The sequence below is a fragment of the Dendrobates tinctorius genome, unplaced genomic scaffold (assembly GCF_039654945.1).
Source record: "Dendrobates tinctorius isolate UK_male_01 unplaced genomic scaffold, ASM3965494v1 ptg000028l, whole genome shotgun sequence".
NCBI lineage: Eukaryota > Metazoa > Chordata > Amphibia > Anura > Dendrobatidae > Dendrobates > Dendrobates tinctorius.
Window position 1 is genome coordinate 11853420 of NW_027361696.1, and position 15759 is coordinate 11869178.

Genomic DNA, 15759 nt, shown 5'->3' on the forward strand with positions numbered 1-15759 from the left:
CACTGCCCCTGAGAAGGACCTCTGTCTTGTTCGGCAGAGGTCCTTCCCAGGGTGGTGTCCTCTCCAGCAGAGGTCCTTCCCTGGGGCTGTGTCTTGTCTGGCAGAGGTCCATCTCATGGGCCGTGTTTTGTCTGGCAGAAGTCCGTCTGTCTAGCAGAGGTACTTCTCCGGGGCAGTGTCTTGTCTGGCAGAGGTTTGTTTCTGGGGCCATGTTTTGTTCGTACAGGACTGGCTCCAGGTCATGTCTTGTTCTGCACAGGCTCAGCTCCAGGGCTGTGTCTTGTTCGGAAAAGTTCCGGATCCAGGTCCAGGTTTTGTTCGGTAGAGGTCCTTCTCCCGGACCGTGTCTTGTTCGGCATAAATCCGGCTCCAGGGCTGTGTTTGGTTTTGTAGATGTCTGTCTCTGGGCCCTTGTCTTGTTCAGCACAGGTCCAGCTCCAGGGCTGTGTTTTGTTCTGTAGATGTCCAGCTCTGGGGCCTTGGCTTGTTCGGTGCAGGTCCGGCTCTGGGGCCTTGTCTTGGTCGGCACAGGTTCGGCTACGGGCCTTGTCTTATTCGGTGCTGGTTTGGCTCCAGGGCTGTGTTTTGTTCTTTAGAAGTCCGGCTCTAGAGCTGTAGCTTGTTTGTAACAAGTCCGACTCCAGGGCTGTTGCTTGTTTGGCTCCAGGGTTGTATTTTGTTCTGTAGAGGTCCGGCTCTGGGGCCTTAACCTGCTTGGCACAGGTCCGACTATAGGGCCTTGTCTTGTTTGGCACAGGTGACCGTGTCTTGTTCGGCACAGGTTCGGCTCCAGGGTTGTGTCTTGTCCGGCACAGCTTCAGCTCCAGGGCCTTGTCTTGTTCGGCACAGGTCCATTCCGGGGCCGTGTATTGTTTGGCACAGGTCCGCCTCTGGGGCCAAGTCTTGTTCGGCACAGATCCGGCTTCGGGGCTGTGTCTTGTTCGGCACAGGTCCGGCTCCGGGGCTTGTGTCTTGTTCAGCACAGGTACACCTCCGAGGCCATGTCTTGTTCAGCACAGGTCCGCCTCCGGGGCCGTCCCTTGTTCAGCACAGGTCCAGCTCCGGGGCCTTGTCTTGTTCGGCAGAGGTCTTGCTCCAGGGCCTTGTCTTGTTTGGCAGAGGTCTGGCTCCAGTGCTGTGTTTTGTTCTGTAGAGGTCCAGCTCTGAGCCCTTGACTTGTTTGGCACAGGTCCGACTCCAAGGCCTTGTCTTGTTCGGCACAGGTCAAGCTTTGGGGCCTTGTCTTGTTCGGCACAGGTCCTGCTCCAGGGCCGTGTCTTGTTTAGCAGAGGTCCTGCTCCAGGGCCGTGTCTTGTTTGGCAGAGGTCTGGCTCCAGTGCTGTTTTGTTCTGTAGAGGTCTGGCTCTGGGCCCTTGACTTGTTTGGCACAGGTCCAACTCCAGGGCTGTGGCTTGTTCAGCATAGATCCAGCTTTGGGGCCTTGTCTTGTTTGGCATAGGTCCGGCTCCTGGGCTGTCCGTCATTTCTTCTGTTTTTCTTAATATATTTCAGAGAGGGTTGTGCCGTATTTCACCGGTCATTCCCACCTCGCGCTGCCGAGCCTGAAAGATGCCCACAAGAAATTTGATATAAAGATCACCTTCCGGCCAGACTACGCCGATGGTAAGAGCTTGGCGATGGCGTGCACTGTATGTATATATTATGTACACACCGTGAAGGGTCCGGGGTAATGATGGAGCTTTTATCTACGAAACCTGGAGGAGGAGACGCCGGTGGGGACGGTTATTGCCACACGTTTCGGCTCCTGTATTAGCAGGTCAGATGACTGACTGTAATATCAGTCACCTCTGCTCCTACTGTAAAGACCCCCTCTATGGTATTAGGCCTGTGACTCCCAGCTGCTGGTCTCCTCTCACTCTGTACTCCTCTTCTCTCCCCCAGCCCTTGTCCTGTACTCCGGTAAGTGCCCGGCCTTGCATGTCAGCCTGCACAGCCGTCCTCCCATCTGATCCCATGTTTGCAGTGTTCAGAATGGCGAGATACTGTAGAGATGCATGAACCCTCGTCCTCGAGGGCAGCGGCCCCCCAAGTGCAGCCACAGCATGGTCTGAAGCCGAGAAGGGACTCCCATCATGCATTGTTCTGTGCACCATGTGACTGTAGCAGATTCCTACTACACATGTCACCGTCTTCCCCCAGCATAACAACGTGGGCGATGCCGTTCAGTGTTCAGCATCACTCCCATCATCCCCCTCCATGTAGAGACCTCGGTATTACTCCTATCATTCCCCTCATTTTAGAGGTCTCGGTATCAGGCTGTGTTCACACGTAGCATTTTTTTGCGGCGATTTTAAACGAGCGATTTTGCCTCGAAAACGCAAAAAAAAGCATCCCATGCAATCCTATGGCATTCCGCACATGCTGTGCTAATGCTGAAGATTTTTCCGCGGCGGAATTGCATCGCGGAAAAATACGCAGCATGCTCATTCTTTGTGCGAAATCGCGGGAAAATCCGCACACATAGGAATGCATTGTTCTGCTTACTTTCCGCATGTGGCTGTGCCCACCATGCGAAAAGTAAGCAGAACATTTGCGGATGGTACCCACGGTCTGGAGGAGAGGAGATTCTCCTCCAGGCTCTGGGTACCATATCCCTGTAAAAAATAGAATTAAAATAAAAAAATCATCATATTCTCACCTTCCGATGTCCCTCGCAGCATCACCAGGCCTCAGCGATGCTCCCGGCAACTCCCGTTCCCAGGGATGCATTGCGACAATGACCTTTGATGACGTCGCGGTCTCGCGAAACCGCGACGTCATCAAAGGTCATTGTCGCAATGCATCACGGAACAGGACCTGCCGGGAGCATCGCAATGATCGGGAACGCTGCGCCGCCAGAAGGTGAAAAAAACACCATTTTTTATTTTTTTTTAATTATTTTTAACATTAGATCTTTTTACTACTGATGCTGCATAGGCAGCCCCAATAGTAAAAAGTTGGTCACACTAGTCAAACACTATATTTGACGAGTGTGACCAACCTGTCAATCAGTTTTCCAAGTGATGCTAAATACGCTTGCAAATCGCTAGTTTTTCCGCGGGAAATAGGCGGGAATTAAAATGCGGTTTTCTCGCATATTTCCCGAGGAATGGAATTCCGGAATTCCCGCAGAAATTTCCGCGGCAATTTCGCAACGTGTGCACATAGCCTCACTCCCATTGTCCCCCTCCTTGTAGAGGCCTTGGTATCACTCCCATCATCTCCCTCATTTTAAAGGCCTTGGTATCACTCCCATCATCCCCCTCCATATAGAGGCCTTGGTATCACTCCCATCATCCCCCTCCATATAGAGGCCTTGGTATCACTCCCATCATCCCCCTCCTTGTAGAGGCCTCGATATCGCTCCAATCATCCCCTTCCTTGTTGAGGTCTCGGTATCACTCCTATCATCCCCTTCATTTTAGAGACCTCGGTATCACAACCATTATCCCCCTCCTTGGAGAGGCCTTGGTATCACTCCCATCATCCCCCTTCTTGTAAAGGCCTTGATATCACTCCCATCATCCCCCTCCTATTAGAGACCTCGGTATCGATCCCATCATTCCCCTCCTATTTGAGGTCTCGGTATCACTCCCATGATCTCCCTCATTATAGAGGCCTCGGTATCACTCCCATCATCCCCCTCCGTGTAGAGAACTCGGTATCATTCTCATTATCCCCCTCCTTGTAGAGGCCTTGGTATCGCTCCCATCATCTCCCTCCTTGTAGTGGTCTCAATATCACTCCCTAAAGGATCTGAAAATGTCAGGAGCAAGTGTGCGTGTCAGGAGTGAGCGCTCGTCAGGAGTGAACGTGCATGTAAGGAGCGCGCGCGTGTCAGGAGTGATCGCGCATTTCAGGAGCGAGCGTGTGTGTCAGGAGTGTGCGTGTCATGAGTGAATGTGTGTCAGGAGCAAGCGCGTGTCAGGTGCAAGTGCGTGTGTCAGGAGTGAGTTTGCGTCTCAGGAGCGAGTGCGTGTGTCAGGAGCGAGTGCGCGTGTCAGGAGCGAATCAGGCCCTTTTTTTCCTCTCCCAGCCTCCGTATGTAATGTGTTTGCAGTAATTCTCTGTGATGTGACGCTCCTCTCTAATGCAGCTTCTTATCTACAGACAGAGGTCGATGATATTCGTCCCCTCCCCCTGTTTTAATAACCAGCTGAGGGAAAGCAGACAGCTGTAGGCTGATAATAACATAGAAAAGGGCCATGGCTATTGGCCCCCTCCCAGAGTAATGCCGCCAACCCTAGGACGCCTCACAAATGGCAAATCAATTTGATGTGCCAATTCTGGTGCTTTACAAATGGAAGGAGAGGGGGATATGTCAGCTCACCACAGCTAGAGCCTTGTTGGGTGGAGGTAGATCGCTCTAAGCTGTCCCAGTCTTGGACTTAATCAAGTGTAAAAAGGAGGAAAGTAATCTCCAAACCAAGGTGGAAAAAAATTTATGAAAACTCATTATTTTTCCAATATTAAAGATAAATGTTCTGGTGATCATCAGAAATCCACAATCGACTGAGCCACGTGTTTCAGCTCGGAGCCGGAATCATGGTGTATAACAACATAAAGTGGGAAGGATCTGATGTGTCCGGCTCCAGGTCTACACTGGTGTATGTGAGGATAGAAAGTAGTCACCTGGGAAATTACCCCCGTGGAGGACAAAGTAGGCAGGATGCGTAAGAGCCAGGAAAAAAAACGCAACAAAGTGACCATTTCCCCTACAAGAAACAGTCATCCCATTGTGATAGCGAGTTCATGCCGTCCGCTCCACGTCCGCCCCATTTCATACAAAACATTTATACTATGGAGGTGTCATGATCCATGCTGGATCAGGACAGATAAAAAGCACAGGTAACCTTTTTTTTTCTTAAGCTGTGCTTAAGTTTGGTTTTTGCCCCCGGTGGCCATTAGGATTATTTCACTGTGGTGTCTTTTGTTCTAAATTTGCCCCCGGTGGTGGTCAGCGTCATTGCACTCTGGTTTCTTTAGTTAGTGCACATGATTATAATGCAGGTGTGATTGCTCTGGCTCTGCTATAAAAGAGTCACAGGTGTTGCAATCAGTGTTGATTATAGTGTTCATTTCAACCATCCTTGGTGGAGGAAGGAGCTGGAGAGCGTTCCTTGCAGCACTGTCTTAGCCCTGGTGTGGAAGGAGTCAGAAGGGATTTCCTTGTCGCTCTGACAGAGCTTGGTGGCAGCTATTCAGGAGTAGAGCTGCATTCTGGTGGTGGACTCTGTTGCCAGGAGCAAGTGCAACAGAGTAAAGCTAAGTGGTGTTTCCCTGTTTGTGTTTTTCCTTAGTGTGTATTAGTACAGCGGTGGGGCCAGTGCCTGCGCCACCCAGCTCCCTAGCAAGGGATAGGTGTAGGGTGTGCTAGGGCGACAGGTTACTGATCGGCGCCCGGTGCGGAATCGGCATAGGGAACGTTAGGAGCGTTAGGGACGCTGACTCGGGAGTGCAGGAGGTCTCCACGTCCCCTTTCCCTATCGCAGGGCCCACCGTTGTAACTGTTTCCCCTTACCCCGTGTCTTGTTGTTGTAGTACCGGCCGGCTGGCTGTGTCACACAGGACAGTATCACGTGCCGCGTCTTGTAGTTTCAGTTACCGGCCTGCGGGTCGCGTCACACAGGACAGGTCATCGTGACAGGAGGCTAATAAAAGAGATAAGAGGCTGAAACATTGGGGTTATAGAGACCCTAAAAGTGCTGAGTCCGGAGTACAGAACATGGGTAGACAGAAGTTATTATCAGAACATGTTACCAGTGGTAATAATGACTCTCTTATCACATTCTCCACCCAATATAATCCGCAGTGTTTGGAGATCATTCATATTAGAAAAGTATCCTCCAATATTAAGCAAATATGCCCGGCTTTCAGGAGTCCTAAAAATCAGGGGTGAGGTGTGTTACTAAGAGAGCGCCCACACCGGACAATAGGGCAACAAACAATCTTCCCAATCTACATGGCTTTCCCTTAAATGGTTTTATAAATGTGGACATACACCGTCTAAGGCAGGGGTCTCAAACACACGGCCCACGGGCACTGTAGTTCCCTGGTGTAAGTCATGCCTCCATGCAGACATTCACAAACAAACATATATACTATCACTGATCAGGAATTGTCAATACACAGCTTTATTAATGTAAAACAGCATTAGTAATCAAATTTGAGGGTGTAACACACAATGGACCGGACCACGCTGGTGTTATTAGTTTGGGAGGGAGCCAGTATCCATGGCCCCTTCCCAGCCTGTTAATATCAGCCCGCAGCTGTCTCCTTAGTCTCTGCTGGTTATTATAAATAGTTGGGAAGCCATGTCATTTTTTGGGGAGGTCTCCCCTTTTTTTAATAACCAGTAAAGGCTGCACAGACATCTGTGAGCTGATATTAATAGGCTATGAAGCTTCATGGATATTGGTTTCTTCCCAGAATAATAACACCAGCCCCCAGCTGTCTGCTTTCCCTCAGCAGGGTATTAAACATAAGGGGACCCTATGGCATTTTTTTCATGTAATTTTATATTTATTAGCGAAATCCATGTACCGTGCGCTGCACTGCAATGATTTTATATCTCACTGACATCTTTATCTATCCTGACTCGTCACGCTGTGCATTTACTGTACTCGGCTGATGAAATGTCGGGTTTCCTATGAGGTGTGTGTATATATCGGGCACTATATGCATGGTCCGTGTGCCTTGCATTTTTTGTTTTTTTTACTTGCACCCATAGACTTGCATTGGTGAATTTCAGCCGTTTTACTCGGCATACTGTGATTTTTTTCTGCCATTGCATTCGTCGATGTTAGATACAGATGAGCGAATCCTAATGCTGTTGGATCTCCACAGGAATGCTGGTCTACAGTGGGCAGAAGAAAAGCAAAGGTGCAGATTTCATGTCCTTCGGCCTTGTGGGAGGTCGCCCAGAATTCCGGTGAGGAGGGCTGTTGTGGGTCATTACTGGAGCTGTGAGGTCATTTCTGGAGGGGATGTAGGGTCATATCTAGGGAGGGATGTTAGTTCATTCCTTAGGGGGTTGTGGGTTCATATCTAGGGGGGTTGTGGTATCATGCCTGGGGGGGGGGTTGTGGGTACTTTTCTGGTGGGTGGATGTGGGGTTATATCTAGGGGGAGTTGTGGGTTCATTCCTGGGGGGGTTGTAGGGTCATATCTAGGGAGGTTGTGGGTTCATTCCTTGGAGGGTTGTGGGTCATATCTAGGGGGTTGTGGGTTCACTCCTGGTGGGGGGGATGTGGGGTAATTCCTGGGGGGTTGTGAGTTCATTCCTTGGGTGGGTTTTGGGCTAATATCTAGGGGGGTTGTCCTTGGTGGGGTTGTAGTGTTGGGGTAGCTCTTTAGGGAGGGCTAAATTAACCCTTCACGGTTGATCCAGTGATTTCCAAATTAGTTCATAGGGCGTTGCTAACAACTGGGAATGACCACACGGAGACGGGGGTCTCTGTATGGGAGGATCCAGGAAGATCACTAGTCCCCTTTATTTTAGTCACTTCTTTTATAATCTTTTGCTTAATTATGCAAAGTTCTCAACTACGAATAACATCATTGTAATACATTCACTTTATAAGCCAATAGTATTGCAAGAAAATCGGAATATGTCCCTAGTTACGTGACGTAGAGAATAGAACAATAGCACATTCTTTTAGGGTCTCATATCTCATATCTTGTACAAGCTAGAACAGTCTAGTTTCATAACAGCTGCAAATTTTCACCTAATTACAACATTTATCTTGAAAACAACAAAATGGCGTCGCAAGCACAAAAATGGATCCTGGAGAACAAGATGTCCTGTACAACTGAATACTGTACTTCACAGTAGGGTCAAATCTTGAGGGGGTTGTGGGTTCATTCCTGGGGTGGGTTGTGGGGTCATATCTATGGGGGTTGCGGGTTCATCCCTTGGGGGGTTGTAGGGTCATATCTAGGGGTGTTGTGGGTTCTTTACTGGTGAGGAACGTGGGGTCATATTTCAGGGCAGTTGTGGGTTCATTCCTGGGGAAGGTTATGGGGTCATATCTAGGGGGGGGGTTGCGGGTTCACTTATGGTGGGGGGATGTGGGGTCATTCCTATGGGAGTTGTGGGGTAATTACTGTTGGGGTTTTAGGATCATATCTAGGGGGGGTTGTGAGTCCACTCCTGGTGGGGGGATGTGGGGTAATTCCTAGGGGTTGTGGGGTCATTCATGGGGGATTGTGGGGTCATTCCTGGAATGATTGTGGGGTCATTCCTATGGGGGTTGTGGGGTAGTTACTGAGGGGATTGTGGGGTTATGTCTGGAGGGTTGTGGGGTCATATCTAGGTGGGTTTTGGGGTCATGTCTGGAGGGGGGTGTGCAGCCATCTTTACACTCTGAATGTGGCCAAAATATGCCTCCTCGCTCGCAGTCTGATCTACTCGTGCAGGGAGCAGATTTCCAGGCTACCTTCCATGACATCCATGAAGCTTCAGACCTCATGATGCGTCTCCCGTGTGATTGCAGATTTGATGCTGGTTCGGGGATGGCAACGATCCGGTACCCAATACCCATTAGTCTTGGTGAGTTCCATACTGTGACCCTATACAGGAATCTGAACCAAGGATCTCTAGTGGTGGATAACCAGATGCCTGTGAACGGCAGTTCCCAGGTACCTTGTCCTTTTGGATGCTTCTTACATGTGGTCACCCAGCCGCGTGATATTCGCACACATTACACATCTACTTCCCCTGTGCAGGGCAAATTCCAAGGTCTGGACCTGAATGAAGAGCTGTATCTCGGGGGTTATCCAAACTTTGAGGCCGTGTCCAAGACCGACTTGAGCAGAGGGTTTGTTGGTGAGTAGAGACTTGTCCCTGTTCTTGCATCGTCTCTTTCAGAGCTGACATCCCTCACGGTAATGCCTTTGTGTCCCCCAGGCTGCGTCCGTCAACTGATCATCCAGGGTGAGGAAGTCATCTTCAAGGACTTGGATCTCATTGCAAACAGCATCTCCAGCTGCCCAACCTGTAGAGACCGACCCTGCAAGGTAAAGGTCCCGGCCGGAGGAGACGTATCCACATGTGAGGGCACCCGCATCTTTACAAGCTATATGTGAACACACTGATGAGAAACCTGCACTGGCCACCTTCCTTCCATCGACCGCTGCACGTTCAGGAGGTGGCCCCAGTATTGCTGCACTGAATGGCCACCTTCCCTCTGTTCACCTCCCCTCTGTTCACCTCTGCCAGGGCTGGCATTTGGAGCAGGCAGACCAGGCAGATGCTTGGGGCCCCCACCTACAAAGGGGACCCCTGCGTCTTCAACCCCTTTATGAAGTGCCCAGTGGGTGTACAGCAGTGAATAACGCTGTGCATCCTCTGTAGTCCCGGGGTGTCTCTCCCAAGCCCCCCTCTCTCCTGCTTTCTCCCTGCAGTCAGGTTAGAAGTTGAGATTGAGGGGGAGGGGCCAATTACAAAACAGCGACAGTGTCAGAGCCGGGCCAGGAAGATGCCTGCAGTCCTGTCTGTGTCCTCTCCTCCTGAGTCGTCATCATGACTGCTCCTAGCACTGTCCAGAGAATGGATATGCATAAGTGAAGCCACAGAACCTGGTAAGTATACATGTATATGTGTATCTGTGTGTGTACATGTGCAGTACACAGTGTGTGTCTGTATATGTGTATATAGTATGTGTGTGCATATACAGTATGATTGTGTATATCTGTCGTGCATGTGAGTGTGTGTGTGTGTGTGTGTGTATATATATATATATATATAGACAAAAAGAATACAGTAGCACATGTGCATGAATCTAGGCCATGTGAAAACACAGAAACACATTAAAACCATTCAATTTGGATAATAATCCTCAAAAATATTTTTTCAAAACATTTTTTAGAACTTAAAGTAAGAAGAAAATGAAGGTTCTTAGTGCACAAATTGGCCAATTCCTGTAAGCCCATCAACCATGACAAGGTGACCTCCACCTGATGGGTCCCTGCTCTACCGGACATAAGCCACTTCTGGGCCACCAGCCTACAATTTTGGACAAACATGTCACTACCAGGCTTAAGGCCCTGTCTCACTAAGCGATCTCGGTAGCGAGATTGCTGCTGAGTCACAACTTTTGTGACGTAACAGCGATCTCACCAGCGAGATCGCTATGTGTGACAGCAATCAGCGAGCGGCCCCCCTGCCGGTATCGCTGATCGCTGGAAGAAACCTCTGGACATTTCTTTGGTCGCTGGTCTCCCGCTGGCCAGCACGCATCGCTGTGTGTGACCGGGAGACCAGCGATCAGGTGTAAAAAATAATTAAAAAAATAAAAAATATAGTTATTCTCACCTTCCGACGACGCGTTCAGCCATCCTGCCTCACTCCACGCTCCGGTCCCAGTGATCCTTTGCACGAATGACCGCGAGACTTCGCGCTCCCGCGAGACCGTGACATCTCGCGGTCATTCGTGCAAAGGATCACTGGGACCGGAGCGTGGAGAGAGGCAGGATGGCTGAACGGGACGTCGGAAGGTGAGAATAACTATATTTTTTATTTTGATTCTATTTTTTACAGCGATGGCAAGCGATGCCGGGCGCTCGGCATCGCTGTGCTGATCGCTGGTTAAGCTGTCTGTGTGACAGCTCACCAGCGATCACATAGCGACTTACCAGCGATCCTGACACCTTGATATCGGTGTCGGGATCGCTGGTAAGTCGCTTAGTGTGACGGGGCCTTAAGCCTACAATTTATGGGCAGGTAGAGCTGATTACAGCCACCTGCAAGGCCAATGGGAGGGGTGCAAGATCAGACTGGAAGCAGCTGGCATCCAGCAACTAAATGGAGGAAAAAAAAAAAAAAAGCGACCAGCACCTCCTAATGTGAACACGTGCAAGCTGCAAAAACTACATAATATAGACAAAAAGAATACAGCAGCACATGTGCATGACTCTAGGCCATGTGAAAACACAGAAACACATTAAAACCATTCAATTTGGATAATAATCCTCAAAAATATTTGATTATGAAGCATGAAAGCTGTGATTAAAAATCATGGATATTCCACAAAATATTGATTTCAGAACTCTTCCTGAGGTAAAACATTAGTATTGTTGTTTCTAAATGATTATGAACTTGTTTTCTTTGCATTATTTGAGGTCTGAAAGCACTGTTTTGGTTTTTTTTTTAATTTTGATCATTTTTGTCAGAAAAAAAATACAAGATTTATTACTTGGAAATTCGGAGACATGTTGTCAGAAGTTTATAGACTAAAAGAACAATTTACATTTTACTCAAAAATATACCTATAAAGAGAATAATCAGACAAACTGAATATTTGAAAGTGGTCTCTTAATTTTTGTCAGAGCCGTGTATATATATGTATTTATGTATATATATATATATATGTCTATGTATATTATATTTGTATACTGCATGTGTGCAGTATATTGTGTAAATATATATAAACTATATGTATGTGAGCATACTGTATGTACTGTATATAAACTGAATGTTTCTGTGTGTATACACTTTATATGTGTGCTTGTACACACTGTATGCATCTGTTTACTGTGTATACTTTATATATGTGCTTGCACACACTGTGTGTGTCTGTATACTGTATATACAGTATATAGTGTATGTTTCTATATTCATAAAGTATATATAATGTGTATACTTTATATATATATATATATACTTTATATATGTGCTTGCACACACTGTGTGTGTCTGTATACTGTATATACAGTATATAGTGTATGTTTCTATATTTATAAAGTATATATAATGTGTGTACATGTATAGTGTATATCTGTGTATATGTGCTGCATATATTCGGTAGTTCTGTAATTGTAGTGTCGCCATAATAGGGCTCAGTAGTTTACCATATGTCTAATGCCTGTGTCTTACATTAGGGCCTGTTCACACTGTCTTTACTCCGCCCCGGTGCGTTCTGCCTGAATCCCATATAGGACCATAGATTGCAATGACAGGAATGGAGGTTACATGAATCCCACATGTGATTTTTTTTTTTTCTGAACGAGCCTGTCTGTTCCAACAGCCACAGAAAAGTGGACACTTTTAGACCAAAAATCACAAAAAGACTCTGAGGGTAGGTGCACACGATCAGTAATCGCTGCGGGTTGGACTCTGTGTACTTGAGCAGCATCCAGACGTTACAGCATAGTGGACGCGTCTTTCCAGACTGCAGCATGTCTGTTTATCTTGCGGAGACGCGATAAATCTCACCCATACAATGTATTGGACGCGGTGAATCCGCACGGCTCAGTGATCACATGTGGAGTCACCTGCGTTCAATAGCCGGCAGCGGACATGTGCTGCGTCAAAAGCATTGCCACTTCCTAATCGTGTGTGCACCTGGCCTAAGGAAATAAATCAGTCAGTTTCAGAAATAAAAAACAAATTCATTTGACCTCTGCTTGTGTCAGTGCAGTCCGTGGCCCCGTCGGGGATTTGCCAGTCTTAGCACTGGGCTGCAGTGGTCTTGTGGCTCCGGGGGGGTCTCCGTCAGTCTTAGCACTGGGCTGCAGTGATCTTGTGGCTCCGGGGGGGTCTCCGTCAGTCTTAGCACTGGGCTGCAGTGATCTTGTGGCTCTGGGGGGTCTCCGTCAGTCTTAGCACTGGGCTGCAGTGGTCTTGTGGCTCCGCGGGTCTCTGCCAGTCTTAGCACTGGGCTGCAGGGGTCTTGTGGCTCCGCGGGTCTCTGCCAGTCTTAGCACTGGGCTGTAGGGGTCTTGTGGCTCTGCGGGTCTCTGCCAGTCTTAGCACTGGGCTGCAGGGGTCTTGTGGCTCCGTGGGTCTCTGCCAGTCTTAAACCTGGGCTGCAGTGGTCTTGTGGCTCCAGGGGTCTCTGCCAGTCTTAGCACTGGGCTGCAGTGGTCTTGTGGCTCCGGGGGTCTCTGCCAGTCTTAGCACTGGGCTGCAGTGGTCTTGTGGCTCTGGGGGGTCTCCGTCAGTCTTAGCACTAGGCTGCAGGGGTCTTGTGGCTTCGCCTTATATTATAGCTGCAAAGTGAATAATAACCATCAGGGCCCCCGAACCAGAAGGGATTTAGCAGAGTAGTTTGGGGGACATGTAGGACTTTTTTTAAATCGCTTTTTATTCTGCTGTTTGTGAGGTAGGATGTAGAAAAAGATGACAATTCTGCTAATGTTTTCTATTATGTGACTGTACAGCCCCCTTCACATGACCGATCATGTTTTTCACAGATGCCATGTGTCCCCTATTTGACCTACGGTGCTGCACTCATCTCCCAGCAGCACAGATGACAAGGGCCATTACACGTCTATGGGTCTGTGTAAACATGCCGCCCATGTGCCGTACGTGTGCCGTCCATGTTTAATATGGAAAGTATATGAGAAGCTTTGTAATTTAATTTCCATTATCCATACAGGAAAAACACGGATGGCACGTGGACGGCACACTGATTGAAAACACTGGTGACACTGATATCGGTGTCCCCGGTATTGCTGCACTGGCTGGCCATCTGCTTTCTTTCCACCTCCTCTCCGTCCACCTCTGCAGTGTCCAGGAGGCGGCCCTGCAGTGCCGTTCCAGCTGGCCACCTCCCCTCCGTCCACCTCTGCAGCATCCAGGAGCCGACCCAGCAGTGCCGTTCCAGCTGGCCACCTCCCCTCCGCCCACCTCTGCAGCGTCCATGAGGTGGCCCCGGTATTGCTGCACTGGCTGGCCACCTCCCCTCTGTCCCCCTCCTCTTCATCCAGGAGGCGGCCCCGGCAGTTACGAACCGACCCCCTTTCTCTAGGAATTCCCTTCCTAACCAGGAGGTGTCTTTTCTCATTTCAGAACAGAGGAATATGTCGGGATTCAGACAGCAGCAGTTACGTCTGTGATTGTCCTCCCGGCTTTGCCGGCAGTAACTGTGAACACCACCAGGCCCTGCACTGTCACCCAGGTACTGCAGGGGCACTGGGTCCTGGGGGACTGCACCCACCGGCCGTCCTCCTCACCTCCATTCTCCTCCTCAGGTGCCTGTGGGCATGAAGCCACCTGCATCAACCGCGCTGATGGGACGGGATACACCTGCCGCTGCCACCTGGGCAAATCTGGAGAGAAGTGCATGGACGGTAAGGAACGGTAACACAGTGGCCCCTCATAGGAGCCCAGTGCCCACCCTATACGTTACTGCCCCTCTTTCCTGCAGGTGTTATGGTGAACACGCCTTCATTTAATGGAGAAACCTCCTACATCTCGTACCCGTCTCTCACCAACATCCACAATGACCTGCGGGTGGACCTGGAATTCAAGCCTCTGGCTCCCAGCGGCCTGATATTCTTCAGTGGGGGGCAGGGCGCTCCGGTGGAGGACTTTGTGTCGGTGACCATGGCTGGAGGACATCTGGAATTCCGCTATGAGCTGGGCTCAGGTACGGTCATGTCCCGGGGTGGACGGCTGTTGTTAAGAATGCAAATGTACTAGGACTAGTCCGGCTCCAATCTTGTAAGCCCTTCAACCACTGCGTGACTGACAAGACTGCGGTCCCCGCATGCTCTGTGTATGTCTCATTTTGTACGCTCACAGCGCAAAATGTCATGGGCATGCATAGTCGTGCAAGGGGCCGCCGCTGACGTCACTCACACACAGCAAGACTTGTCCAGAGGAATCGGCGTCTCCCGCTGGACTAGTCATCGGCACCTTCCACTCGACTAGTCCTGAGCGTTATTCATGACTCAGTGTTAGAAGTGTCAGTGTATATACAGTATACTGTATATATATATTAGGGGCAGTGGAGCCACGTGGCAGCTCTGAGGGGCAGCCGGCTGGTGAATCTGCCCAGCAGTCACTGAGCTCGGAGCAGGACCCGCTGCTCACAGTCACATCTGCAGCTTCATCTCCCCCCCCGGCACATGACAATTTATCCCATCGTGTCAGATGTACAATAGTATAAGGTGTGACTGACCGCAGCAAGAGACCTCAGCCAGTGATCGCAGCACTACAGCAAGAGACCTCAGCCAGTGACCGCAGCGCCGCAGCCAGTAACCTCAGCCTGTAACCGCAGCTCCACAGCCAGTGACCTCAGCTCCGCAGCCAGTGGCCACAGCACCTCAGCGCCACAGCCAGTGACAGCAGCGCCTCCGCTCCACAGCCAGTGATTGCAGCCAGTGACCTCAGCTCCGCAGCCATTGTCCTCAGCTCCACAGCCAGTGACCTCGGCTACGCAGCCAATGACCTCAGCACTGTAGTCAGTGACCGCAGCCAGTGACCTCAGCTCTACAGCCAGTGAATGCAGCCAGTGACCTCAGCTCCGCAGCCAGTGACTGTAGCCAGTGACCGCAGCGCAGGATACAGTGACCGCAGCCAGTGACCTCAGCTCCGCAGCCAGTGACCTCAGCTCCGTAGCCAGTGACCTCAGCTCCGCAGCCAGTGACCGCAGGGCCGTCGCCAGTGACCTCAGCTCCACAGCCAGTGACCGTAGGACTGCAGCCAGTGACCTCAGCTACGCAGCCAGTGACCACAGCCAGTGACCGCAGCCAGTGGCTGCAGCCAGTGACCTCAGCTACGCAGCCAGTGACCACAGCCAGTGACCGCAGCCAGTGGCTGCAGCCAGTGACCGCAGCCAGTGACCGCAGAGCCGTAGCAAGAGACCGCAGCCAATGACTTCAGCTCCGCCAGCCAGTGACCTCAGCTCCGCAGCCAGTGACCGCAGCGCTGCAGCCAGTAACCGCAGCCAATGACTCCAGTGCCACAGCCAGGGACCTCAGTTCCGCAGCCAGTGACCTCAGCTGTGCAGCCAGTGACTGCAGCTCCGCAGC

The 15759-nt window shown here is 50.2% G+C and overlaps 1 protein-coding gene across 6 annotated transcripts in view; it reads left to right on the forward strand.

Moving 5' to 3' along the window:
• HSPG2 (heparan sulfate proteoglycan 2) overlaps positions 1-15759 on the forward strand; it is a 296550-nt gene that overhangs the window by 238436 nt on the left and 42355 nt on the right. For all 6 annotated transcript variants that reach the window (XM_073570126.1, XM_073570127.1, XM_073570128.1 and 3 more), the window contains 8 exons: positions 1513-1623; positions 6847-6931; positions 8496-8640; positions 8728-8827; positions 8909-9018; positions 13793-13901; positions 13975-14073; positions 14151-14372. In XM_073570126.1, the coding sequence (XP_073426227.1) occupies positions 1513-1623; positions 6847-6931; positions 8496-8640; positions 8728-8827; positions 8909-9018; positions 13793-13901; positions 13975-14073; positions 14151-14372 (981 nt within the window). The remainder of the gene's footprint in view (positions 1-1512; positions 1624-6846; positions 6932-8495; positions 8641-8727; positions 8828-8908; positions 9019-13792; positions 13902-13974; positions 14074-14150; positions 14373-15759) is intronic.